The sequence below is a fragment of the Lichenostomus cassidix genome, chromosome 6 (assembly GCF_008360975.1).
Source record: "Lichenostomus cassidix isolate B80296 chromosome 6, HeHo_3.0, whole genome shotgun sequence".
Lineage (NCBI taxonomy): Eukaryota > Metazoa > Chordata > Aves > Passeriformes > Meliphagidae > Lichenostomus > Lichenostomus cassidix.
Window position 1 is genome coordinate 33,604,847 of NC_139487.1, and position 24,392 is coordinate 33,629,238.

The window sequence follows — 24,392 nt, forward strand, 5'->3', positions numbered from 1 at the left end:
CCGATTTGGAAGTTCAGCTACAATGGAATTCAAGTTTAGATAACACAGCCCCCCACTGCTCAAAAAAGTGGGATTTCTGATCTCTCCGCATTGTGGGAGAAGCTCTGAGCACCTGGACAGCACAAAGGAGCTGGTGGGGAAGGGATTTCCTTTGGATAAACATGGACAACAGTACTGACCAGCAGTGTCCTGCCCCAGGATCCTTCCCAGAGCTACAGCTGCTGCAGTTGCTCTAGAAATAAAGAAACAGCTTCTTTTCCCTTAGAACATTGAGAGAAAACATTCCTCTAAAAAGCACACGGCCCTACTGAATATTCAGAACAGAACTGACAGACTTTGCAATAAAAGTGAGGCAGTGAAATAATAAGTGTCTTCAACAAGATTAAAATAGAAGATTTTACTTGTTATTTCAAAGAATAGATTTGTTTTTCTCTTTCTTCCATCAGTCTTATCTGTATGTCCAGCCTCCAGCTAAACTCCAAACAGCTGCTTTAGCTCCGGTCCCAAGTGCAAATATGCCAAGGAAAAGGGAATCAGGAAAAAGAAACACTGGGTGGTTTTGGTTTTCCCACGTGTGAGAGGCTACAGCGCACTTCTTGTGCCTCAAAACAGCACCAGAGCTCAGAATATTTGGTCAGAAACCTCAGCTCGAGAAGGAGGTATTGGACAGAGAGGCCACATCGACATCACAGGTGAACAGATCCCAAAGACAAACATTCCCCAAAATGCCAATCAGGGATATTCTCTCTGCTGCAGGAGAAGCTGGGCAGAGGGAAAACCAACGCAGCCACAGCAGCACAAAGTCCTTTTGCTGCCATGGCAGATCCAGCCTTGCCCAGACCTGGTGGCAAGGCCTCGGCTGTGGAGCAGTGTTATTATTAATGACACACATTTATCTGTTGGCTCTTCCAATCCTCCCAGAGGAATCCAGCTTGTTCTCACCACTGGTTTGCTCTCACCCCATTAAAGAGTCTGCACAACACGAGAGGACACTTTTCTCATGTGAATGTGGTTCTGCTTTTTTCCTGTGCTGCTTCACACTGGAGGAAACCCCTTTGCTCTGTGTCTTTTGGGTGTTGGTGACAACAAACAGGGACAGTTCTCAGCTCCCTGCCCAAGCTGGGGCAACACTCTCAAAACTTCGAGGCAAAACCAGGAATTGTAACCAGGTGCCCAAATTTGTGTTGTGTATTTCACATGTAGTGAGTACTGAAAGCTTTGGAAACAACTCTGTGTGTGTCCTGAGACCCTTTGCCCTTTCCAGATCTCTCTGTGCACATTAACCTCATAAAATATTCCCTTTTCCTCCTTTCCCCTGGGATCCATTTGTCTTTCCAGCAGGTGTGTGTTCAAAGGGATCAAAGTGGAATGGTGACAGCACTGCTTAACCCAGCACCCACCTGGGCTCGGGAATGGATCTGTTCTCTTCCCATGAATTACTTTTTAGTGCCTCCCACTATCCCACAGGCTCATGGATCATCCTTCTTTATTCCTGAGGAATACAGCCATAGGATGACAATTACTGCTGGTGCACAAAAACGGCAGCTAAAGGCCGTGGAAAGAAGCAAACCGAACCAATATGGGAGGAGGTGAAAAGATAAAAAATTGACCGGAGAAGAAAATTGGAACAGCTAATTTACAAAAGAAAATGAACAAACCATGGCCAGGTAGCTCTGAATAAGATTAATTGCTACCCTTGCCTTCCTCTTTGCAATTTTTATCTTATTTCAGCTTCTATTGCACTTTTCTAAGTGGCAGTGCCGTAATCTCAGGAACTCTGATTCCATAACTTTGCCAGCTGGGCACTGTTTGCATAAACTGCTCTGACTTTGGAATTGGGACTCAAATTTCAGCAGCTGCTGAGGATTTGCTCCATTGACTTGGATGGATTTATTTGGAATTTATTACTCTGAGGTCAGAAGGCAGAGCTCTGGATATAAATCTCAAACATAAATAGACAATTCCCAAGTCCAGACAGTAGCGCCACAAGTACCATACAGGAAAAATAAAGCCAGGCAGGTAGAGAACTGTCTGGAGGGTTCAACCAAAGGGGGCTGTGCATTTATTAGTAGTTTACTGTTTATTAAACGAGAACTCCAGATCCCAAAAGAACTCATTATTTGCAACCAAGTAGTGTTTAGTGAAATGGGAGCCTGTCAAAACTGGGGAGGACAACGGATCGGTCCGAATGTGAGTGCAAATTTTTGCCTGGGACTTTTTAAAGCGTGCCGTTTGTTGTGGACGACGGATGTGCACCATACAAACTCCGTTCATCTGCCCCGAGTGACCATAAAAAGCGCAGTTTATTATAAACCGAAGTAAAAACGAAAATTTAAAAAAAAAACCCCAAACAACTAAAATCACAGTTTCGTCATTGGTATGTGGAGGTTGTTCCAAGGGCCCATCCAGAGCTCCTCCTCGTCGGACTGCGTGTGCTCACTGTGCGACTCCAAGGGCTCCCTGACATCCCCGCGGTCAATGACCGATTCCCGCTCGTCTGTGCTTCTCAGTTTGGCCCCCGCGGCCTTTGTCCCTGCGTGCTCAGCCCCCACAGCCGAGGAGAAGGAGACGCTGCAGGGCCTGCAGTTCATGCTGTCGCCCGGGGCCGGTCCCTGGGACAGCGTGTTCAGCGGGACGCTCTCCTCGTGCGTCACCGCCAGCTTGTCCAGTTTCCTGAACTGCTTGCCCAGCCTGCCCGGGGAGGTGGCTTTGAGGCTGTTGGCGAGGCAGGCGCGGCGGGTGCGCACCACGGAGCCGTTCTGCGCCAGGTACACGTTCCCGTTCCCGTTGGCTGGGGCACCGCTGGGATTGCTCAGCCGGCTCCTCTGGCTGGGATCCGCAGCGCTCTCCTCTCCCGTCGAGCTTGTCTCGTACTCCGGGTCCACCACCAGCTTGATCCTCTTCTTTTTGGCCCACTGTTGGACGAGAAATAGAAATGTCAGGGCAACTCTATTTCTTTATTTCCCTGCCCTTTCTGTTCATTAATTTTCCACCTTTTTCCATCTATTCATTTTCCATGATATGCACAGAAACTCGAGGGCCCTGAGGAGGAAGCCACCGTGCAAACAATATTTTAAGAAACAACTCCAATTGTGTAAATTCTAGGAAGGCCTTGGAAGTTTTCTTCCCTCACATTGTGAATTCCATGCATGGGCAGCTCTGCTTTGTATGCGCCACAGAGCCAGCAGAGAAAATCCCGGGACGTACACCAGGGAAAATCTCCAGCACAGCACTGGCAAAATTGGCTGGTTAAAAAAGGAACAGCTCCATGGAAGGCTTTGGAAATCTTTCAGGCAGGTGGCACTGGTGGAGAAACCAGACTTTAGTTTCTATAATTTATGGACATTTTCCAAAGAATTAATGCAAACAATTTCCACGCTGCTGTGACTTTGTAGTGGCAGTGATTCCTTTATGGTGAGCACACAACCCCCACTACCAATTAAAATTGTTAATTTCTAATTGATAATGCCTCCTTGCAGCACACTGAAAAGAGCTATTACCCTTCTTTCATTAATAATTCAAACACCAAGATGCCATCACTGTTAACCCCCACTGCAAAACACACACAGGAAACATGAGAAAAATCTGCTTTTAAAGAAAGAAGAGTATGCAAGGTACAAACAGTTGGTAACTCTTCAGCTTTTGAGAAGCTAGACTTGGTAAAAATTACTTGGATGGCTATTTTATTGTTCCTGGCAAAGGCAGACAATGTTCTTCACATGGATATATTCCAGTGGATTTATTCCTGCCTAGCTTAAGAAGGATTTACTTTAAAACTGTGTGCAGCTACAACCTTGTGCTGTGTGGGGAGGCAAAAGGGCAGGTCAGTGATCACGGATCAAGTTCAAACAGATGTTTGAATAAAATAAATTAAAAATGAAATTAAGTAAAAATAAGATAAAATAGAATAAAATAAAAATAAAATAAAATAAAATCATTGTACTGTTAGGTGGGAAGGGCAGAGGTTGGGAAATGTGATCCATTTGCTTTCCTGACCCAGCTCACTTGGTCCTCCTGCCTCTGCATTCCTGGCTTATGCATCACTGGTGTTTGTAACCTGAATCCCATGATCCAGGAACAGCCTAATCCCAGCTCTCCCAGTTATGCCCAGAAGTTTTTGGAATGTTGTTTTGATGAAAGTCTGCTTGTCCTCCCTGCAAACAGAGGGCAGAGAACTCACCTGAAGATTTGCAAATGTATTCATACAGTATTAATGCATAAGATGAGAACATGGATGACTTTAAAGTATTTACATCCTCCTCCTCCTCCTACTTATCATTTCTGTTCTTCCCTAAACCCCATCCTCCATGAAAACTAAAATTTCTGTATCTATCACTGAGTACATCTGTAGTGTGTTTATATGTATATATAGTTTTTTATAGATATATAGATCCACAGGGCTGGAATTAGTTTGGTTTTCCACAGTTCTCTCCCGAGGACAGCAAAATGCTGGATCAGTAACCTTTGCCCTTTCCTTTTGGCTGTGAGCATCACTCAGGAAAGACCACACAGAAGGCACAGCAAACCAAGCCACTCCTCACTGCAAACCATCACCTACTGTCACTCCTCTTTAAAATGAGGTGGAGTCACCCGTGGCCTCCGACTCTGTAATTCCAGTACCCAGGTGCTCATCCGACTGGGCCTGGCTGCACTCCTTTTTCCCTGATTTCCTTCCTTTCCCGCTGGTGTCAGAGCTCCGAGTCCCAGGGGACGTGGTGGTTTTCCTGGACGTGGCAGTGCCCGAGCTTTTTGTCCCCACAGTACCTTTGGAGGTCGTGCTGATCTCACTGTCCAGGCAGGAAGATTCATTCCTGGCAGTGTCCTCCCCATCACTGTCCTCTGGATCCACCTCCTCCGCACTCTCCTCCTCGCTGTCCTCATCAGGAACAGTTGATTTGCCCCCCTTGCCCCTTTCCCCAGCAGCAGCTTTTGCATTGGCAGCTTTAGAACCTGCCTTGGAGTTATCTGCTGTCTCCTCTGCCTCTTCCTCTTCCTCAGACACCTCTTCGATGGTGTCCTCTATTTCCACGCTGGCGGAGGAGGTTTTGCTCTTGTAGCTGGACCCCGAGGTTCTCCTGTAGCTCGTGTCCCTGTCGCTGCCCGAGGTGGTGGAGCTGATGGATTTCTGGCTGGAGCGTTTGCCTCGGGAGCTGCCTGACCTGCTTTTCACGCTGGACCCTTCCGTGCTTCTCTTGCTGCTGGACTCACTGGTCCCTGACCTGCTGTAGGAGCTCCGTGTGGACGAGCTCTTGGACAGGCTGCCATCCTCATCGCTCTCGGAGTCTTCCTCATCATCGTCTTCTTCCGACGAGTCCTCCTCAGACCCACTGCTGGAGCTAGATTCGGATTCCTCATCAGAATCCCCCAAATCCCCCGCTTCCTCATCCGAGTCCACGGTGCTTTCCGTGGCCTCATCCTGATCCAAGGTTATTTTCAAGTAGTCTTTGTCTTCCGACTCGGAGCCAGAGCTGCTGCTCTTCTCCGAGGACTCATCCGAGGGTGGCTTCCTCCTCCTCTTCCTCCTCTTCTCGTAGTCGCTGTCCTCCTGCTCGCTCTCTGCTGTGATACTGATGGAAACTCCCGACTTGGCTTCGTCCCTCTCAGACCCTTCCTCTCCACGTGCCAAATCCCTGCCGATTCCTTCCTGGAATTTCCTGGAGACATCGACACGCTTCAGCACGTGGTTCAGTTTCCTCATGGAGGGCCTGTCATCCGTGGATTTCTGGAAATAACTTCCCCTGATCATCATGGATTTGTCCCCATCCGCCTGGCGAGCTGACATCAGCTTGGCGTAGCTGGAATCTTTCCTGCCTTTCACTTTCTGCAGGATCATGGGGAATATCTTTGCCTTCTTCCAGCGGGAACGAGCAGACTCAGCTCTTCCTACCGGTCTGTGGGCACTGACTGCCACACGACTCAAATGCATCACTGCCTTTAGCCTCCTCTTTCCCTGGCTGCTCCTAAATGCTCTTCCAGGACCACGGCCGAGGTCCATCCCAACACCTAAAGGTCTCCCTTCCATTGGAGGCCCTGCTGCCTGGCTTATCCCTCTGCTGGGAGGGCCTCTGACTGGACTCACGCCCTGCAAATTATGAAAATTAATTGATTACTGCTTGAAAGAGAGTGATTGTGATAATCTGCACTCTATAAACTAGAGTAGGAGCAGATGCAATGTTTATTTCCAAGAATCAAAATGGACTTACCTGTTTTAGAACAGTTTCTGTACCAAAGTTATAGGGGAAGTTTTGGGGTTTTAGCATTTTAGAAAGTTGTAGAATGGGCTGGAAATGCACAACTACGTCACTCTTCCACAGAGAAAACACTGGCTGAGAAATGTTCTCTCTTCTCATTTAATAAGGGATTAAGGTCTGGTATTTATGAAAATTAAGACTATTTTCTCAAAAGAAACATTTGCATCTACTTCCTTCTGATTGCCACTGACATTCTAAAACTTTTTTTAGATTTCACTGTGAACTTTATGACAAATGAGTTTAGGTACTGCTTTTCTCAGTGGAAAAGCAGAGGAATATCAGTAGTAGACTCAGAGGGTCATGGAATGGTTTGGGTTGGAAGGGACCTTAAATAACATCCAGTGCCACCCCAGCCATGGCAGGGACACTTCCCACTGTCCCAGGCTGCTCCAAGCTCCAGTGTCCAACCTGGCCTTGGACACTGCCAGGGATCCAGGGGCAGCCACAGCTTCTCTGGGCACCCTGTGCCAGGGCCTGCCCACCCTGCCAGGGAACAATTCCTTCCCAATATCCCATCCAAATTTCCCCTCTTTCCATTTGAACCCATTCCCCTTGTCCTGTCACTGCAGTTCCTGCTGAAGAGTCTCTCTCCACCTTCCTTCAGGCCCCTTCAAACTCTGGGAGGTTTCCTCATTTGGTAATGATAGAAAATGGAATTACCTAAGTTTAACTGGATTTTTCTTCCAAATAAAAACAGAGGTGGATTCTAAAGGAAACATTTTGTTCCTAGAAATGAAAAGGAATTTTGTGCTGACAAACTTCACAGGCCACCAGAAGGGCTAACAATACTCGAGCTCGGTCCATGAAGAACCCAATTCTAATCAATCCCAACGCCCATCTGGTGAGGTTTGGTGGCCCTGGGAGCTGCTGCAGAGACAGGAGGAGCTTTCCAGAGCCTCTCTCTCACCTCCTCTGCCGCTGGCCCGTGGGGACTGTAGTAGTAGCCACCGTCGCTCTCCACCACCACCTCGCCGTACTCGTCGTACATCCCTGCCGGGGACAGCAGGCGCCGGCGGCTCCCGTACTGCGGCAGCTCGTACCTGTGGGGACACCACAGCTCCTCAGGATGGGCCAGAATGGGCTCACAGCCCTGAAACCACAGCACTCAGTGCACACCTCACATCCAGAGGGCTCACAGCTCTGATCCCACAGCACTCAGCGCACACCTCACATCCAGAGTGCTGCCAATGGCTCTCCTTGCTTTTCTTCCTCCCTTTCTGCCTTAGCGGCAACCAAATCCCAACTCTCCTTCTGTTCCAACAGCCACAAGCCCCTCAGGGCACCCTGAATTTTGAGTTGGATTGTCAAGATCCCCCCAAGTGCATGAACCTTCCATCAATCCACCCAGTTTTTTGGGGGGAATCTTTTTTAATAGTCATGGAACAAAAGAGCAGCTTTCCTGGGATCAGTTCTGGAGAATACCTGTGAGTTTGTAGGGTCAGCAGTAATTCCTGAAGATCTGGAGGTCCAATGGACTTTATCAGAACAAGGCAGGATGAGGATTTTTGGAGGGAAATTTAAAAGGCCCCAAGGCAGAATGGGCTTTTTTGGGGGAAATTTAAAGGGCCACAAGGCAGGATGGGGTTTTTGGAAGGAAATTTCAAAGGCCACTAGGCAGAATGGGGTTTTTGGAAGGAAACCTAAAAGGCCCCAAGGCAGGATGGGTTTTTTTGAGGGAAATTCAAAAGGCCAGCTGCTGGCTGGGAAATGTGAGCAGAAAGGATTAATCCCTGAACTCAGGAGGGGAGGAGGTGATGGGAATTAATCTCCCAGACAGCAGAAATACACACACACAGAGGAGGATACAAACCTACTCTGCAGGTGGAATAATGACATTCCTAAAGAAGCAGAGAGTCATCAAACACCCCCCTGAACCTCTGAAAAGAGTTTTGTCATTGGTTCACACCTTTGTGGACACAAAGATTAAAGGAATCCTGAGGGGAAGGGAAGTCCCATGATTAACTGCTGGAATAATAAACATCACCAGCCTGGAAAAGCAGCACTTTTGGAAATAAAGAGGAAAAATGGAACTGTACCCGTGCTCATAACTGTAGTAATCCTGGCCATAGTATTCCTGCCCTGGATCAATTCCAGACTCCATGCTTAACTCCTGGAAAAGAGAAACACTGATGGAATGCAAGCAGTGTGAAAATGGCCCAAATGCAATTACTGATATCATTATTACTTATGATGTAATTACTTCCTCTGACTGCAGAAATGATCCCCATCCGGTAGCACCAAAATACCAATGTCTCCCATTTGCTCTTATTGCTTATTCTGGAAACAATTTTGGGGCTGAAAGATGGGAAATGGAAGGTTTGCAATTGCACTGCACAGAGAGGTGCTAAAGCTTCCAGCACCAACTGCTCAGCTCAGCTCCAGCTGGAAAAATCCATCAGCAGCTGACTGGCATCTGGAGAAAATCAGATTTCAGTTGGAGAGAAGTGGAATCATTCTGCCTGGAAATCCGGAACTGTGGGATGAAACCTGGGGGAGCCACTGAAAGATGCTCTTGGGGAAAATTGGAGAATCCCAGAGTGGTTTGGGCTGGAAGGGACCTTCAAGGTGATCTCAATCCACACCTTCCACTATCCCAGGGTGCTCCAAGCCCCATCCAATCTGGCCTAGGAAATACCAAGATGCAGTAAATTGAAGGTATTTAATTAAAGTAACATAACTGCGATTACAAGGCCAGAACTCTACTTTTTATCTAAGAGCCAGGGGGAAAAATCACCTGAGACAGAGACATTTTTATTAGAAAAGGATGTGAAAGCCATGTCAAAACTTACAGAATAATTAAGAAATGAAAAATAGTGGTACCTCTGGTCTGAGAAGAGAAGGTCTCAGCAACTGCTGTTGCTACAAAAGAAAATGAGAGAGAGGTTAATTAGGCAGCAGCAATTAAAGTGCAGGTGACTGGTGTTTAAGATTAGAAATAAATGCTGAAACCACAGGTCCTTTGGAAATTTTTTATGGCAGGCAGCTGGATACTTCCATACCCTGCGAGAACACTGAGCACCTGACGCCGTAAAATCCCTTTACAATCCACCATTTCTTTTGCTTAAATATAAAATAAAATTCCCAGTTTTTGTGCTGATTGTCTGAAAGATTTAACTCAAGAACTTCCACCAACAGGCCAAGAGAACTAAGTTCTGTATCCAAATTAAGAGACACAAACCAGTGGTGCAAATGGAGGGAAAAAAATCACTAAATATCAACCTTTGGGACAGAAATGTATTTTGGAGAACTTTTGAATTATAAAAGGAGATTGCTCTGAAGGGAACTTCCTGATTTTCATGACTGGAGGAAATGATGCTGCAGGAGCAGCAGAGCTCACAGGCTGAACATCCCAGCCTGGCTCCATAGGGAAGGGGCTGCAACCCCCTCAGCAACTTCATGGCCTCCCCTAGACCTGCTCCAACAGTTCCTTGTCCTTCCCATGTTGCATCCACTTGAACAGGGCACAGAATTCCAGGGGTGTCACCCAAGAGCAGAGCAGAGGGGCAGAATCTCCTCCCTCCACCTGCTGCTCACACTCACAGGACACACGGGAAAAGCATGTTGGTGTTAATTAATATTTGAAAGGTAATTGGGCACCAGCCTTACCTCTTGCTGAGCATATCCTCGCCTAGAAGTCAGGAAAAGAAAAGAGATAAATTAGTGGAATGCAGTGAGCCTGCACATAGATGCACATTGCCTTTCTTGCTGGAGAAGGGTGGAGAGAGAATGGAATTAGAAACAGAACTGGCATGGAAAGAAATACATATCTCTGACACCAAATATGTTTTTCTTTGGGTTTGCTCTGGACACAGGGATTGTTGCATGGGAAAGGCTGGAGAAGCTTTGGGATCTTTCCTTGCTTCAGGCTGTGAATGGATGAGGAGAAATCCCCAATCCCCAAGAGCCAGACAGCCAGTGCATCCAGAGGGACTCAGGGAAGGTCCTGCTCCATCCCTTCCCTGCTGTGCCACCATCCACAGAGGGACACTGTCCCCTCCCACTCTGCTCAAGCAGTGATACAACTTCCTTCCTGTTCCTGGACTTTCTGCATCCATTAGGAATTGCCCTGGAGCTTGTATCACTAATTTCTTGTACCAGTGTTATTATTCCAATTACACCTTCCTAACACTTGCACAGTAGGTGGGAGTTAAATCCTTTTTTTTGCTCTCTGTGCTTATTTTGCCACAGGCTTTGTGCTTCTGATCTTATTGGGAATGTATTGTTGGTTTAATTCATTTTCTTGGAGCCTTTCCTGGGCATGACCAATGCATTTGTGTCTATCAAGTTTTCTATTTTCAGATTTTGTGCCCGAAAATTGAAATGGTTTCAGCAAAACTAGGGAACAACAATTTAGGCCTTGGACTTTTTTGTAAGGATAAGCCTGGATTATTTTTATTGTAGTTTTTAAGAAGGAAAGGATAAATGCTCAAAATTATGTTAGGCTTAACGTAGTACACAGCCAGCAGTCTAGGGGAAGTCTTTAATTACACTAAATAAATAATACAAAACAGAGAAAAAATCCTTTTAATTCTTGAATATCCCCAGCTCTAAAGCTTCCTATTAATATTCAGCACATGGAATTGATTATCAGCATTGAATGAATGCTGTCGCCTATCTAATATAAACCTCATGGCCAGCTGAAATGAAGATTTATCATCCAAAGATGATCTGTGACTTTTCAAAGCCCACTCGAGGAATGCTGGATTTAGTTCCCATATTGCCTACAACAATCTCTGGATAAAGGAGGTCTGAGGAGAAGGAAGCCTATTATTCCTAATTGCACTATATTGCAGATTAAAAGCATAATATGAGTAATTCTAATTACATTTGGAATTCAACCTTCTTACAAATAGCACCAGGCTGGGTTTTGCTGATCCTTCTCAAAGAGTTTTGTGTGGCCTTGATTAGAAGGAAAAAAAAAGTCCCCAAAAGACATAAAATTCACTCAACACAGCACAAGGATCTATTCTGGCACAAAGACAAAGGGCAGGACAACATCATCTGTTCCAGGAAGGAATTCCAGCTCTCCACAGAAGGAGGGATTGCTCCTGGGAAATGTTCTCAGCCAGACTTCCCTGCAGTCAGCCAGAGGCAAACCTTCCATGTGGGATGGGAAGCAAGGCCGTGGAGCCTGTGAGGATGTGGGGTAACGGGACAGCCAGAACACAGAGCTGGTACTTGAGGGGAGAGATGAAGCCAGAACGAACCCACTTGGACAACATGTGCCACCTTTCACTGCTGAAAGAGCTTCAGCCAACTGGGATTTGCCTAAAGCAGCATTTCCCCAATTCCTGGCACCCCAGCAGGCGTTTGCTTCTCCGTAACTCAAATCTGTTTCCATATCAAAACCAAAAGGATGGCAAATCCCAAATACTACAGATAGACCTCAGAGGGAGCAACTACTTATTCCTTCCTAACATCTCATCTAAATCTCTCCTCTTTTAGTTTAAAACAATTCCCCATGGAACATCCAGACATCTAAATGGGACAGAGCTTCCCTGGTACAGCTTCTTTCCCAGTCTAATAGAGTAATTTCTTTTTTAACAAAGGCTATGGAAACAAAGCAGCAGGAGAACAAAGGTTGCATTATATCCAGACGAAATGCATCTAGTTTTCGTGAAGTTTTCAACTTCATAAAAATTTCCAGAATGAGAAAGTGAACGTTCCTCATCAGTGATGATTAAAACATTGCAGTTGGGCCACCCTTGGAGAATTTAGCATAAAAAATGTGCGCATCCCATAAATGATACGGATCCTGTTACAGCAAAAATAGGATGGATAATCCCTCCCCTTGCACATTGAGCTATTCCTACACCTACTTTGATCCTACAGCCTATCCCAACAAGGGGTTTAGCAAAGGAAAATTCTAATGGATCAGCAGAGCTTGTGGGATGGAGTTCATGGAGTTTGGCACTGCGACAAAGAAAGAGGAACTACCTTGAGCAGCTCCTGACTGAAGCATCCACACATGTCCTAACTGCAGACTCCAAAAAACCAAAAAAACACAAGAGAAAGAGAAAGCCAAGCACCATAGACATGTTGAATCTGCCAAACACTCTGATAAAGAATTCTTTACCTTTTTGCTCAGAATTGCAATGCATGATACTGTAAGCATTGAAAAGCATCAGAAGTTTTGCTTCATTAGGTCATAGCTGCTTTCCCCAATATGGTTTTTCAAAGTTGTCATATTAAACTTTTTAGATTTTGGTAAAGGACTGAAAGGAAACTTGCAAGTTCAATCAAACATTTACATGCCCAGACTGCTTTTACTCACCATTTTTTTTTCTGAGGACAAGCTAATTTACTTTATATATACATTTATAACTGACATATTTAATATAAAGATCTGATTCAGATGGCTGTGAGCAAAAAAACTGTTAAGTAAATCCATATTTCACGGATTTTTACAAGCACTTGGAAAACCCTCACCTGGTGACACTAATCAGAGTGACTTTATTATGGTTTAATTGAGATGTTTCAGCTTGTGACAGAGCAGCATGGAAGTTAAAGAGAGACAGCAACAACATGCACATGCAAAATCATAAAAAACAAGCAACAAACGCTTTGTACATGAAATTAATTTACAAAATAAAAACTTGTTCACATGCAGTTACAATATATAAAAAATATGCAATGGAAGGCAGATGATGGAGAACTGGAGTGGGGACACAGCCATGTTTTCTGAGAAACCAAGAGCAAACCCTCCTTCTGACTGGAAACAGGAATTGAGCTGCCTGAAAATACCAGCAGAGCAGAGCCCACGGAATGGGGAGGTGCAGTAGGAATTATGGAACGCTTGGGTTGGAAGGGACCTTAGAGCTCCTCCCATGGCAGGGCCACCCTCCACCATCCCGGGCTGCTCAAGGCCCCTCCAATAACCTACCAAAGCTGAGCCTGCTACCCCCAGGCCTTCCTTGCTTTGACACCCAGCATGTGGCAGAAGATTCCTTCCAGGGTGGGGCTTTTTATGGGCAAAGCCAGAGATTCCAATCACAGCTGCAGGAAAATCTCACTGATGTTCCCTACAGTGAAGGCTGCTATAAGAAGGATCGAGCCCGCTTCCATCTATGCCCCATCCTCCAGTAAAAATGGACAGTTTCCCCCAGGAATTCCCAGTAAACAGACTAAGAACCAGCAAGATGCAGTTCTGAGAAAACAACCTGCAGAATTGTATTTTACATCACAAATTTCCGAACGAACAGGAAAGACAAGGTCTCTCCGTTTGGGATGGGGAGCGTTTAAATCGAGGTGTGCAGCAGAGAAAGGGGGAATAGTTGGGATTTCTGGAGAGTCTGAGGCAGATACTGTGTGCTGCATTCCTCCCACTCAAAGTGAGCGGGGAATATCCACCCATGAGTGTTACAGAGCTGTCGACTGGGAGGGGAAGCGTTTCTCCAGCTCCTCCACCACACAGCTCAAGCTCCCGTTCTGCTGGTTGTGCTCGGCCGCGGCTTCGGGCGTCGGGAGCTCAGGGCTCGGGGCCGCTTTGAGCTTGGGGACGTGCTTGGGCAGCAGGTGGTTCTTGTCTATTTGGCTGTACATGTTGGCCACCGACTTCTCGATGGCGGCCAAGTTCGGAATGTTCTTAAGGATTCCTTTGAGCTCCCTGTGGGGAGGAGGCTCTGGCACTGCGGCCGGGGCAGGGCCAGCTGGCTGTTTGGCAGGGGAATTGGAATGCTTGGCAGGGGACAGGAGCTGTGTGCTAAGAGGAGATGGAGAAGATGAGGAAGAAGAAGGAAGAGAAACTACAGGTGGAGGGGGAGGACGTGGTGGCAACAGAGGAGGGGTTGGAGGTGGTGGTGGCAATGGAGGTGGCAGCTGTGGAGGTGGGGGTGGGGGAATTTTAGGTGGGTCTGGAATGCTTTCTACAGCTTCTTTGGTCTGAGGAGCTAGACAACTTTGGCAAAGTGGTTTCTTTATCCGGGAAGATGGAGGGGTTGGTTTGCGAGTCGGCGGAGGAGAATGTTCCACGGGGTCGTCGTGGTGAGTGACGATCACAGCGGGGACCACGGTGGCCTCCGCTTCAACTCGGTCGGCACAAGGCGTTGGAGAGGACAGAGGGGACGAGCACAGGCGGGGAGAAGCCACCCGACTTTTGGGAGAGGCCTCCACAGTTCTGGGAGAAGCCACCACGCTTTTGGGAGAAGCCACCACGCTTTTGGGAGAAGCCACCACGCTTTTGGAAGAAGCCGCCACGCTTTTGGGAGAAGCCGCCACGCTTTTGGGAGACGCCGCCATGCTTTTGGGAGAAGCCACCACGCTTTTGGGAGACTGCTCTGGCGCGTTCTCTCCCTCCTGGGTACCGTGCGTGGGCGAGCGTGTGGATTTCACCTCGGGAGACCTGACTTGCTTCATCTCCTGCAGTGCCTCGAACTGCCTGGCCTTCTCCTTCACGGTCAGCTTGGGGCCGCTGAGCTTGCGGAAGAGCGGGCTGCTGACATCGTCCCCGCTGTCCTGGTGCTCAGCTCCATCCTCCTTGGCCGTGAGCCTCTGCTGCTGCCACTGGATGGGGTCCATGATCACTGGCCTGCCCAGGGACCCCGGCGCGTGTCTCCTGGTCAAGTGAGCAGGCACCGTCCATGCCCTGTGGCCACCCCCCAGAGAGGCCTCTCTCCAGGCCAGCCTCGAAGGGGAAAGAGGATCTAAAGTATCATTCCTTCTCCGCAGGAAGCCGGCAGCAGTGGGGCTTTGAGGGAGGCCTTCCATGTACAATGGGTTTCGGGTGGTGAGCGGGTTCTCATCGGACAAAAAAGTGATGTTACTCGAGGATTTGGGGAGGTTATTGTTCAGGGATCCATTGATATTGGATTGCTTGTGAGCCTCTATAGCACGGGAAGCAAAGCTGCTTATAACTCTCTGTCGGTCTCCTTCTTCTAAGACTGACTTTTTTCCCCTGCTTTGTTGGAAATGGTAGAGAAGAAAAAGACTTGAAAGAAAAGAAGATAATCACGTGTGAGGAAACATGCATGGACATAGGTACTTATGAGAGAGAGAAAAAAGAATTTATGACATGAATCAGAGCCATTAAATCACTTCTAGCCAACTACAGCCCAACAGGAGGAGCACATCTATGACCGGGCAAGACATTTACTTTTGCATCTTCTTTAAGGGGAAAGGAAGGAAAATTAAAACAAGTCGCTGCTTGTTTTAATTTCAAGTTGCATAGCTACTCAGCAAGTTCAAAACTAAATTTACCTCTCATTAAAAATGCCTCTTAGATTTCAAAATTATTCACATTGTGCCCTATCCACTCAGAAACACAAAACATCAGAGAAGTACTGATATGTGAATGAATTTCATCTTGTGTGTGTAGGAATTTCATCTCTTCGCCATGTTGAACCCAATAAAAAGTCCCTGGGGTTGGGTGACATCAAATTTCTACACCAAAAGTGGGAGGACTCAGCACTCTCTGGACTTCATCTGTCACCTCATTAACTACCTCCCTCCAATATTTTTAATCCAACAACCTTCAGAGCAGATTGGAAAAGAAAGAGTATTTTAAAGTCAACAGCCCCAAACTGCCTGCTAGAAAAGTGCCTTTCGAGGCCAATTTTAAATAATGCTCACCTCAGGCTGAAGTGAAATTTCTTTTTCTCTCAAGCTGTGAGAAATATAAGACTTGGGGCTGTGTTGTGCAGAGCTAAAGTAAAGCATGAGCACCAATCTCATCTACCTGCACAAACCAAAATATAATTTAAAACTGGTTTTTGTGAGTTGGAGATGTCCAGTGTTTTCATGTAAGTTCTGAGTTAAAAATTCTAAGCCTTATTTCTAACAAAATTTGAATTTCGATAAAGGAATAGGAGAAAAAAATTGAGTTTTCCATGATTCCGTGAATGTTGGAAGATGAAGTTTCAGACCTCTTGGTCACATTGTTCCGTGGGTTTTGGTGTTGTTGTTTCATATCTCAGAAAATAGAACGAAATCAAAATGAATAAAAAATTAACCTCTGGCAGTTAAATACTCCCTAGCAAAAGTGGAAGAGAAATTTCAATACCTAGAAGGAGTTAATGAAGAGATCTTAATTTTCCTCTAGGTTATTTAAGATGTGGAAATCCCCTGAGGGTCTGTATTTAATAACAAAACCCTTTTGTTTCTTTAATTTTGTTTCCTGTTTTGATCAGGAGACCACCCAGACAGGGAACCCCCAGGTCCCTAACAGTCCCAGGGAGCCAGGAGGACTGGAATTCCTGCACAGAATCCAGGGATCATCATCCCATTTGAAAAAAACACCCAGCAAAGCTCCACAAAGTGAATAAACTGCCCCCAGGCACTGCAGTTTGCCAGAGCTGAGTGTGCCTAAGGCTCGCCCTGGGCACAGTGAACGAAAAAGAATTAATTCCACACTAATTAGAGAATCCCAGAAGGTTTGGCCTGAAAAGGACCTTTAAGATGATGTGGCTCCAACCCCCTGCCATGGCAGGGACACCTCCCACTGTCCCAGGCTGCTCCAAGCCCCAGTGTCCAACCTGGCCTTGGACACTGCTAGGGATCCAGGGGCAGCCACAGCTTCTCTGGGCACCCTGTGCCAGGGCCTGCCCACCCTGCCAGGGAGCAATTCCTTCCCAAGATCCCATCCATCCCTGCCCTCTGGCACTGGGAAGCCATTCCCTGTGTCCTGTCCCTTCATCCCTTGGAAAGAGTCTCTCTCCATCTTTCTTGTAACTCTTTCAGGCTCTGCAAGGCCACAATTTGTTCACCCCAGAGCTTCTCCTCTCCAGCTGAACAATCCCAGCTCTCCCAGCCTTTCCTCCCAGCAGAGCTGCTCCATCCCTCTGCTCACCCTGGTGCCTCCTCTGGACTCTCTCCAGCAGTCCCAGGTCCTCCCTGAGTTGAGTCCCTGAGCTCTAAAAGAACTCAGAATTCCAAAGCAGCCAACTTTGAGGGCAGCCAAGCACTGCATCTGCTGCAAGGTGAGAGAAGCTGTGACTCTGAACTTGAAGGAGCCCCTCCAGCAGAAGGCTCATGGAAGGTGCCACCCCTTTTCTGCCCCTGGAGTAGATGACTCCGAAAGCTCCGAAAGCTCCCTCCTTGCTCCACGTGAGGCCTCTGAGAGCTGAGGTGACCCTGCAATGTTTTCTGTTTGTGTGGAGCTGATTCAGTCACTGAGGGCTGGTGAGTTCAGCTTCTGTGAACTCAAAGACCCAACAGGCCTGGCAAGGAATTGGAATTAACAGTCAGGGAAGGTTTAAATCCACCCATACATCCATGAACTCCCACCAAACCTCTGTTTGTGCACTCACTGTTGGTTTGGCCTTTTTTTTGAGCCTTTGGCTTTAGAAATAACGCCCTTCAAGTTCAGCAATCACCCTTCCTCCCTCTGCTTCCAAGAACAGGGATAAAGAAGCACAGAAGTATTGGAACTTCCCAGTAAATGTCTTTCCTGCTCGATAGACAAATACAATAAGAGCTTCACCTTGCAAGGCTGGATGGGAATCGCTGTGAGGAAAATTAACTAATTTCTACCAGCTACAAATATGAAGACAATGAAATAAGCTTACTTACTGATGCCTATGGATCCAAAGACAGGGAAAAATGAAAACGGTGAGACAAGGCAGATTTAAAACTAAAGAGCTTTGCTCTGTTTCATTTGCTACAAACACTGAAGAAAGCAAACAAGACACTGCAAATGAATGATGGCAGACTTAGGACAACTAAAACAGAGAATATTGTACTAAAATTCATGAAAAATGGCAATAAGGGATTTTGCCCAAATAATAATTTCCTAAGGTATACCTGTGACCTGAAACAAAATATTTCATGGGGAAGAAGAAGTTAATTTGAAATTATATTTATCGAAGCGTGGTGTTTTCTTTAAAATTCTATGGATTTTGATTTCTCTTTGAAGGATTTTTGTGTTTAATCAGTTCCTCAGCACGATGGATAAGCCTTGCTTGTATGCAAAGACATCTGAGAGAAAATATCCCAACTACAGCACCTTTTTTGGTGCAATGAAGACTATTTTTTGTCCAAATTAACATAAAGCTAAGCCTCAAAGTCGATACTGCGGATCTGGGAACTGGCACCTCTTTGTGGCAGCACTAAACCCCCAAAAAAACCTTTGCAGGTATAACACAGCACAACCAGGCTTTTCCTGGGTTGAGCATCACAGCACATCATTAATTTCAGTAGAAATTCTGTTCAGTGTAAAAAAAAAAGATTTTTATCCAGCAGGCACCTCCCTGCATAAGGGTACAGATGTTGCTCCCAAACAGAAGTGCTCCCATTCCAAAAACTCCATTCCACACATTTTTCCTCCCTTCCTGCCGAAGTGTAACTTGACAAAGGCAAAAATTCAGGTCTTAGGAGAAGCTATTCCTGCTCCCAGCACTTTTTAGCCCCTTATTTACCCAGAAAAACTCAAGCCCTGGGATTATTCCACACACAGAGACTGCACCCAGTTGTCCAAGAGTTATAGATCTGTCATGGCCCCATAACATTTTCTAAACTCCATCACAGCAGCTGGAAAATGTCAACTTTCGGGGCAAAACAAATAATGCTTGAAAATGGAGCAATCCTTGTTTCCACCCTCCACTCATTCCCTACCTGCTCCAAAGATTATTAAAGCTGTGCTCCTCAGCATTCCTTGCTTTTCAAGGATAACCAGAGATGAGGAAGTGTACCCCCCACCCAGTATCACACAAATAATAATTGGCTGGAATATTTTCCTACTGAGAGTTAAATTGTTGTTGGAGTCCATCAACTTCAGGTTTACAGAGGCATGAAAAGGGAGGCAGCCTTGCAAGATTATTGTTTTATGGGCATGTGAGAAGTAAAAGATGCATTTATTGAGCTACCAGGGGTTTCTCTGCTGTGACAGTTCCTTTAATTTCAATATTTAAATGGGTTTAAATATAGAACAAAAAAACCCAACAAAGTGAACACTTCTTACTAGAGGAGATGGGGACTTCGGGGCAGCAGTTTTCAGGAAATTATCATTTTGAATGTGTGCAATGGACAAGAATGAATTTTATTGGATGTGTTTAGTCAACAGCTTAGGAAAATGTGGCCTGGATGTGCCAAGGAACCCAATCCTGGCAGCAATGACCTACTGTAGGATCTTGCTCCTAGGAGAACCATTCAGTGAGACAATTTTGCCCACTTAAAAATCTGTTAAAGATTCCCCCATGCAATGCAAGAAGATTGAATTGGGTTTTTCCCTCCTTCCAGAGTAATCCTATTTCTTTCCTGGATGTTGGAGAAGCCCAAGCAGCTGGGGAATGAAGAAAAGCCTTTTGGACAGAGACTGCATGAAGTGATAACGGAGAATCCCAGAAGAAGGACCTTAAGGACCACCTCATTGCAAGCCCTGCCACATGCAGGGACACCTCCCGCTATCCCAGGTTGCCCTGGGCAGTGATTTTCTAGATGTATCTCCAGGAATACTCACATGGTGCTGTCTCCAAGCTCCTCATAGAGGTTGTTGGCCGCAGCTCCGGATGGCTTTCCTGCTGGCAGAGCCATCTGGATCCTTGCAGTCTTGGCACACTCAGCCTGCCGCCTTTGGAGAGCCACGGGGGAAGGGGAAACACTCATCAGGAACACCCCAAAACACACCCCCAAATCAAGCAAAATGTAAAGTTTTGTAGGTTTATAAACATCCCTGAATTTTGTCTTAATTGAAGTAGCAACATGATCACCACCTCCTGGATTTTCCAGCTCCCTCTTGTTCTGGTTTGGTGGAATTCCAGAGCTTCCCAGAATGGTTTGGCTTGGAAAGGACTTTAAAGCCCACCCAGTCCCACCCCTGCCATGGCAGGGACACCTCCCACTGTCCCAGGCTGCTCCAAGCCCCAGTGTCCAACCTGGCCTTGGACACTGCCAGGGATCCAGAGGCAGCCACAGCTTCTCTGGGCACCCTGTGCCAGGAACTGCCCACCCTGCCAGGGAACAATTCCTTCCCAATATCCCATCTAACCCTGACCTCTGGCAGTGGAAAGCCATTCCCCCTTGTCCACTCCTTTTTCTTAATGGAGTTGGCTGGGAAATTCCTGTTTGATTAATGGTTTTCCTGAAAAAATTCCTTTTTTTTAATAAGGAGTAAAATCACTGTGGAATAAATTTCTGCAAGTTGGAGAATAGGAATTAAAAAAACAACCTATGTTTCATGTATTTTGAGAATAAAATTTGTCAGTGTTCCTATGGAAGCTGAAACAAAGCTGGAAAGATATACTTACTCTTTGAATCTGTTTGGTTGCAAAAAAAAAGAGATAAAAGGGAACGTTAAATAAGTTCTGTTTCCAACAACTGCCCACAACAGGGACTGTGACAGGAGTAATAAACTACAGGCTACTTAATAATTCCACACATCAAATTCCAGAATTAATGACTTGTTTAAAGGATCAGAATTTCCAGAGCTGAACAGTGTTTGGCTGCTGTTTTTGATCCCCTGGAAACAATTCCAGAGTCAGCAGAAATACGAATTACAGCAGGGAAAGAAAACAAGACATGAAAACAGGAATATTTCTCCTCTTATTGTTTTAGCAGGTGCATTTTTATACCTATATATATATATATATATATATGTATTTTAAATATCACAATATAAATAATATAATTGTTATTTTATTTATATTTTCCCATTTTGGGCACATTTCAAGAATGTATGGAAAACCTTTTCAATAATGAAGGAGTATTATTTTTGGTTATCATTTAGAAGATGCTATTTTTTTGTGATTAGGAAATAATAAATTATTTATAAATAACTTACAGGGTTGTTCTGGCTATTGGATTTCAAAGGAATAATTTTTAGATTGATTACTAAAGAAATATTTTAGGAAAAACTCTGGGATTCCTTTGGAAAAGGAGTAAAAAAGGCTGGAATGAGAAAACACACCATAAGGGGTTCAGCATTCTCATTTAACTCTAAAATTCCTTTCATTTGCTTTGGCACTCTCCATAAAAATACAATTTATTCACAATGGGCTGCTATAAATCCCAATGTAAGTCAGCCTTCTAGATAGGAAAAATGGGATTTCTGGATGGAATGAATTTAGGCAGATTCCTCAGCACTCCTAAAAGAGATTGATGATGTTTGGATAATCTAACAGACGCCAAGGAAAAATGGGGCTGTCCCATTTCTTTAAGGAACCTGCAATTTGGATAACAAACCAACAGGATGCAGGATGAAGTGGCTCATGGCAGCAAATTTTCCACAGAATTTTGGGAGAAGAGGAACAGTTTGGGTATGCTCTGCCATGCCAATGGTGCAGAAGTTGGTCAAGCTCGTCTGAATTCCTCTAAAAGGCTTTTTCCCTTGACCCAAACTGGGGAAATGGGGATGTGAATATAATCATTCATTACAGAATAAGTCAGTGAATAAATGGATTTATAAATCTGTGAATATGGATAAAATATATACGTAAGTAGATGAATATAATCTTTAATTAGAGAATAAATCTATGAATATATAAATATAAACATAAATACATTACTAGATATGGAGGCTTTAAGTCCAAATGCATTGATTTTAAGTATGAATGGACCTGAAAATTTTAGTTGAGAGGAACTTGTTGGACATGTTGATTTTAATTAATTTATCAGCCAATTACTTGAACCTCTTCAGAGTATACAGGGCAGATATCAAACAATCAAACTGATGAAATTCAAATATTAAAAAATCAAAATAGTAAAAAAATACCAAAAATATCAAAAAATATCTCTGATGTTGCTATAAAATGGCTCAAAACCAACTTTCCAGGAAACACTTGCAATTAAGAAGCTCAGGAAAAATATTTTAGGATTTAAGCAAAAAAATGTGAATCCTTTTATCAAGCTGTGCTATTTGATTTTTGGTTCAATTATTGAAACAGCACCTTTTTATTTTTATTTTTTTTTGGCATGGAATTCAGCTCTGGATCCTCACTTTTGTGTTAAACACCTGGTTTTTGAGCTGGTGTTTTGGCACAAAAATCCTGCACCAGAATGTTGGGAAGCCCAGGACTCACTTCCCACGTTCATCACACCGAGCATTGAGCAACCCTTATGGTGAGAGTGGGATGAAACCCAGAAATTAATCTCTTATCTATAAATAGATATAAAATAGAAATGTATCTATAATAGAAATATATAGAATAGAAATATAGATAATACACACAAAATTATAGAAATAGGCAATAATAAATAGAAATTAATCTCTCAATGATGGATAATCATCGCAGCAGCTCTGCTATGAAACGCAGCGTCTCTACTATGAGGTTACAAGGCCTGGGAGAGGAGGAGGAGGAGGAAGAGGAGGAGGAGGAGGAGGAAGAGGAGGAAGAGGAGGAAGAGGAGGAGGAGGAGGAGGAGGAAGAGCAGGAGGAGGAAGAGGAGGAGGAGGAGGAGGAGGAGGAGGAGGAAGAGGAGGAAGAGGAGGTGGAGGAGGAGGAGGAGGAGGAGGAAGAGGAGGAGGAGGAGGAGGAAGAGGAGGAGGAGGCGGAGGAGGAGGAGGCGGAGGAGGAGGAAGAGGAGGAGGAAGAGGGTACTCACTGCCTGTAGCTGACCATGACGATGAGGATGGCTGGCATGCAGCACAGGATGATGATGACAGCCAGGGCCAGCAGTGCCCCCTCGGTGAAGCCCACGGCCTGCGCCTGTTTCTTGACGTTGGCCACCACGTCGGGCGTGCGGATCTCCAGGATGCGCCCGCCCTGGCCCAGGTACGGCTGGAACTCCTTGTTGATATCCAGCAGTTTGCCGTCCAGGAACCTGCCATGGCACAAGGAAAGCAACTATTAATTAGGGCCGAGTTCATGAAGGGGATTTTAATTAGGGTGGGTTAATAACCTGATGAAGTGTGCATGTTGTTTTTGTGTGCTTTGGAATACTGGCCATTCCAATGTTTAAACCCTGGGAAGGAGGGCTGAGCTTATCCTGATTTGCAGGGGCACAGAGTCCTCAGTGGCATCTCCAAGGCCTTGCTTAGTGCCTTTCCTTCTCTGCCCTGATCCAGAGGATCAGCCGACCCTTCCTGGACACATCCCTAAGGACCACTCTGCCCTAAAGACCACCCGGATCTTGCCCAGTTCACCATCCCTAGAACTGTTCAAGAAAACTGTGGGTGTGGCACTTGGGGACATGGATCTGTGGTGGCCTTGGCAGTGCCGGGGGAATGCTGGATTCGATGACTTTGGATGCCTTTCCCACCCTTAATGATTCCATGGTTGATGCTGCTCTAAAATCAAGCCATTTTTAGAGGATTTGCTGAGCTCCTCAGGGAAATTCTTCAGCTGGATGGACAAAAAATACACTGGCCAAGGCTGTGACTTCTGAAGGAAAATAAAAATCCTTGGATCACTCCAGAAGTGAGGACTGAGTGTCTCACAAGGCACCCAGCTGTAAATACCGAACCAGAGGCACGTGTTAGGATGGAGGATCCTAAAAGCTGGCAGCTGCAGCAGAATTCCAGACCCTTACATGTACAGTGGTTCTGGAGAAAGATGAGGGGAAAAAAACCCCAGAAAACTTCAATTAAAAGGCAACAACAAAATTCTGAATGCATTTTTGTGTATAAACTCTCAATATCTAAAGGAAACCTAGGATAGCTTTGATTTCCTTACTCTGATCATGAGGCATAAATTCCACTCCTCAAAGGCTGTTTCTTAAAGGGTGGTAATTTCTTACAATCTACTTCCCCTCAGATTAATTTCCTGATTAATCCTTGCAGCATTTCTTGTCCCTGATTCTTTTTTTTTGAATTTTGGGGAGAATCTGCTCTGCTCTGGGTGTGCCATGGATGAACTGGATCTCATCACAAGCAGAACAGCTCATCCTGAACAGCGAATTTGGGCTGGTTCATGATACTGAAGGCAAAGAGGCTGCTCACCCCCACTTTCAAAAGGCATTTGGAGGAATAATTCGCATTCCTAATGTCTTTCACAAACCAATTCCTTGGTACTCGAGAAAAAAAAAATCCCTTTTCCAACCTCAGCGATGGCTTAAAGTGAATATAAACATTCATTTGCTGCTCACTAGGTGTCACTGGTGCATGTCCCACATCCTCCGAGCTGGCAAAAGCCTTCCCAGCAGGATGGCATTAAATCCCTGGGTGATTTTAAGCACCTTTCTGTTGAAATTCTGCTCGCATTTTCCCGACAAACCCTTTTGAACAGGTTCTTAACTCAGCCGTGAGTGTTTGCTCCGTGACGGAACTTGACACGT

At 45.5% G+C, this 24,392-nt stretch overlaps 1 protein-coding gene across 6 annotated transcripts in view; it reads right to left on the reverse strand.

Annotated features, from left to right (window-relative positions):
• Positions 1-382: 382 nt before the first annotated feature.
• The window catches only part of PCDH15 (protocadherin related 15), a 497,507-nt gene continuing 473,497 nt past the window's right edge, over positions 383-24,392 (reverse strand). For 3 of the 6 annotated variants that reach the window (XM_085064473.1, XM_085064471.1, XM_085064472.1), the window contains 8 exons: positions 22,722-22,940; positions 19,642-19,752; positions 9,858-9,879; positions 9,072-9,110; positions 8,288-8,361; positions 7,159-7,291; positions 4,559-6,082; positions 2,811-2,915 (listed from right to left, as the gene is read on the reverse strand). In XM_085064473.1, the coding sequence (XP_084920599.1) occupies positions 4,571-6,082; positions 7,159-7,291; positions 8,288-8,361; positions 9,072-9,110; positions 9,858-9,879; positions 19,642-19,752; positions 22,722-22,940 (2,110 nt within the window). In that variant the 3' untranslated portion in view covers positions 2,811-2,915; positions 4,559-4,570. Of the gene's footprint in view, positions 2,916-4,558; positions 6,083-7,158; positions 7,292-8,287; positions 8,362-9,071; positions 9,111-9,857; positions 9,880-19,641; positions 19,753-22,721; positions 22,941-24,392 lie in introns of all 6 variants that reach the window. The other 3 variants (XM_085064475.1, XM_085064474.1, XM_085064476.1) reach the window with 2 other exon arrangements.